At 42.9% G+C, this 3,153-nt stretch overlaps 1 protein-coding gene across 1 annotated transcript in view; it reads left to right on the top strand.

Moving 5' to 3' along the window:
* LOC104962904 (A-kinase anchor protein 7 isoform gamma-like) overlaps positions 1–2,833 on the top strand; it is a 12,294-nt gene extending 9,461 nt beyond the window's left edge. The window contains exon 6 of the mRNA XM_010791413.1: positions 2,702–2,833. Within this exon, the coding sequence (XP_010789715.1) occupies positions 2,702–2,833 (132 nt within the window). The remainder of the gene's footprint in view (positions 1–2,701) is intronic.
* The last annotated feature ends 320 nt before the right edge of the window (positions 2,834–3,153 follow it).

Below are 3,153 nucleotides of genomic sequence, written 5' to 3'. Positions count from 1 at the left end.
TGTTTGTCATCTGCTGGTGGACTAACCGGAGAGAATTACAGTGCTTGCCTCGACGGGGAGGGATTGCATTGAATTACAGCAGCGGGAGCAAACGATTGCCTCGGGGAGGGAGAAAAAGAGCCACAGCGGAGAATAAACAGAAGGGCAACCATGGCAACCATGCGCGGGAAGTCTTCTTCGCTGCTTTTGTGGCAGACTACAGCGCCACTTACAGGCCTGGCTTATGTACTACACCGTCTCCAGCGCTTTCAAGCGGCAATGGCCGGCCGTGGCCCAACCCCACATTCCCCTGATAGGTGGAGAGTTGGCCCAATAGCCGTAGCGCCACCGTCCTGACGTCAGGACAGTGTTCAAATCTGGATCAGTTTTTATCAGATCCGTTGCAGCCCCTTTTTTAGAGATTTGGTATGGAGGAAAATAGAGAGGGTTGTGTTTTCTGACACTTGGTCAGTTCCCTGGAACACCGGGGACACATATTCATGTATAAAAGACGTACAAAAGTGCATTTTGCATGATAGGTCCCCTTTAAGTATGTGCCTTTGAAACCACCAGTCACCACAAGATGGCACCAAATGACTCACATTAGTTTAGAAAGTCCAAGGCAAGCTAAGCCCTGGTGACTGAATTAGCTTTTATTGCACTTTATGAAATGCTAATATATTGGCATTCATGTTTTAACACAGCACTTGTGGCAAGAACATAGTATGTGCAGATATTCAGTCCGAGAGAGAAAAGGCATTGTTTGGGGCGAACGTTGCATAGTTGTCAAAAGTTTGTTTGTGAGCTCTAAATTCATTAGGACTGTCATGCTTAGTTAAGAGAAAAATCATTAAGGCACTACTTAAGTCCCCCACTGTCCACACTGTTTAGTTAAACACTTCTTACATACACCATTAGTTTTGATTTGGGCCTATTAGGGAGATTAAATGATTGATCAACAGCCGAGGGATAAAGAGAGCTCTTCACTGCAGCCTCATGTCATCTGAAGAAGCTCGAGAGGACACAACATGTCAGATCCTGCAAAGGCCTCTGAAACAGGAACGTGCATCCTGTTGTTTTGTTTATTCATGACTCTGCAGGGGGAAATTAAAAACATTTAGATCAACCCTGAGAATGGTAGAGAGGCTAGGTAAATGAAGCACTCATTACCATGTTTAAAGCAAAGCAGGGGAACATCCACATCTCATTTGGGCTTCACAATAATTCATTTTAAAATGTAGAAATATTATAATAAGATCATGAATTATTTTTAATATACTGTATATTTTATTAAAATACTTTCTAGATTAATACAACATGTGTAAAAGCAGTTTAAATAATGAAACAGAAATATCATTTTTGTAGACCAGTCATTAAATAAATATATAAATGTTCTCTAATAAATTGTCGGAAAGACATTTGAATGTGAATGTTTTATTTTGAAATGATATAAAGATTTAAATTGCATTTTGCTTATTTCACCGTGTTGGATATAATGCATTTCATAGAGGGAGAAAAACTGGGTGTACTTTCAAACGTATCCAAAGTTGAGTTTTCCAAAGCATTAAATAATTTGGAGAGCGGATCCCACATCAACATAACGAGGAAGTATCTGTCCTCCTTCATCTCGATCTGCAGCGTCCTGATGCCCGGCTGCAGCCTGCATGCGGAGCTCGTTGCATGAGAGCAGCTCTTGTGTTTCTCTGTGTTTCTGTCCCACAGGTCTATTAAGGGAATTCTGCTTTTTATTTGACACCGCTGCGCTGAACATAAAGCCTTTCTGGGACATTCCAAAACTGTCGCTACAAAAGAAAGACAATAATCAAAGTTATAAAAGAGCATTACAAATGATATGTTAGATAAATATGCCTTTGTCTAACTCAATTATACGATTACAGCAGCTGTACATGAAGTAGCATTTAAATCTGATTATTATTTTTACTATAGTTAATGAATAAAAGTATTCACATTATTTTATTACCGTGTATATTTTATATATTGTCAAGTTGTTTACACACATGATCATATAAATACTATTTAGCTCTGCCAATGAGTGTTTAAATGTCTGATGTTGCTTTGTTGGAAAATATTAATATATCTGAAATAAAGAAATACATTCATCATAAATTGTTAAAAAGTTTTTATTTTCAACAATGAAGCAATAACTTTTTTTAAATCATATACATATCATATATTATGACATACTGGGTATTTAGGGTATTTTTGTATTAACAGTCATAGAGACTCTTTTATTTTGAAAGCAAATCCATTAAAGATTGATATTGTGAATTGTATAAATATAGGCATAGTGAGTCAACACAATACAGATGTATGTATTTTCCTTCTCATAAGATACAATATTTCACCCCCCTCTTCTTATCACTCTTCCACATATGATCTGTACACAGTGTGCCGGACCGGAGCAGCAGTGTTCCCCCCCCCCTGTGTACATGCTCTCCAGTATCCAGATGATCTCCTGCAGCACTTCCACACACGGTCTTCAGCCGTGCAGTGGGAGGTCTGTGATTGTGGTTTCTACCAAACATGCCCAGTGGCCCTGCGAGTTGCCCCGGTGACGCTCTCGCCTCAGTGTGTCTCTCCTCCCGGCCCGACCACACCGCCCCTGTAACGACGGTGCTCGCATTACCCACTGGGTATAATTATTCTGCATTTTACTGCTCTCCATTCTCTCTCTCATGTTTCCTCTGCGTCTCCCTCTCAGCTCGGCCGGGTCTCGAGCACCGAGGTCCAGGCAGAGGGCCGCGGGCCGCTGCTTTGTGTTCACAACACGCTGAACGCCACTCACTGCACCGCGGCTCTGAACAGGTGGGGGGTGGTGATGGGAGAGGGGTAAGGAGAACGAAAGGAGGGGGTGTTGCTCACTGGATGCCAAGGCCTCTGGGCCTGAGGGGAGGTGGGGGTGGAGGAGTGACAGGAGAGGACCTGCTGTCCAGAAACCCACCTACCCACTCCTGCCCTTCTCTCATCACATCCACTCTCTCATATCATTTACAGTCTCTCAGTCCCTGGGCTGCAAGCAGGTCGTTTGTCCCGGCGCCACCACCTCCTTGTCCCTCTGCCTGCTCGAGGCGGGGTGCTTCAGAGCCGTCCACCACGGAGGAGAGGTGGAGGGGGTGAGAGCAGAAAATGGAATAAAAGATAGTCAGTTAAAAT

The sequence above is a fragment of the Notothenia coriiceps genome, unplaced genomic scaffold (genome assembly GCF_000735185.1).
Source record: "Notothenia coriiceps isolate Sejong01 unplaced genomic scaffold, NC01 NC01_scaffold00035452, whole genome shotgun sequence".
NCBI lineage: Eukaryota > Metazoa > Chordata > Actinopteri > Perciformes > Nototheniidae > Notothenia > Notothenia coriiceps.
Note: the sequence above shows the minus strand (reverse complement) of the source record. Positions and strands in the feature narration are given on the sequence as shown.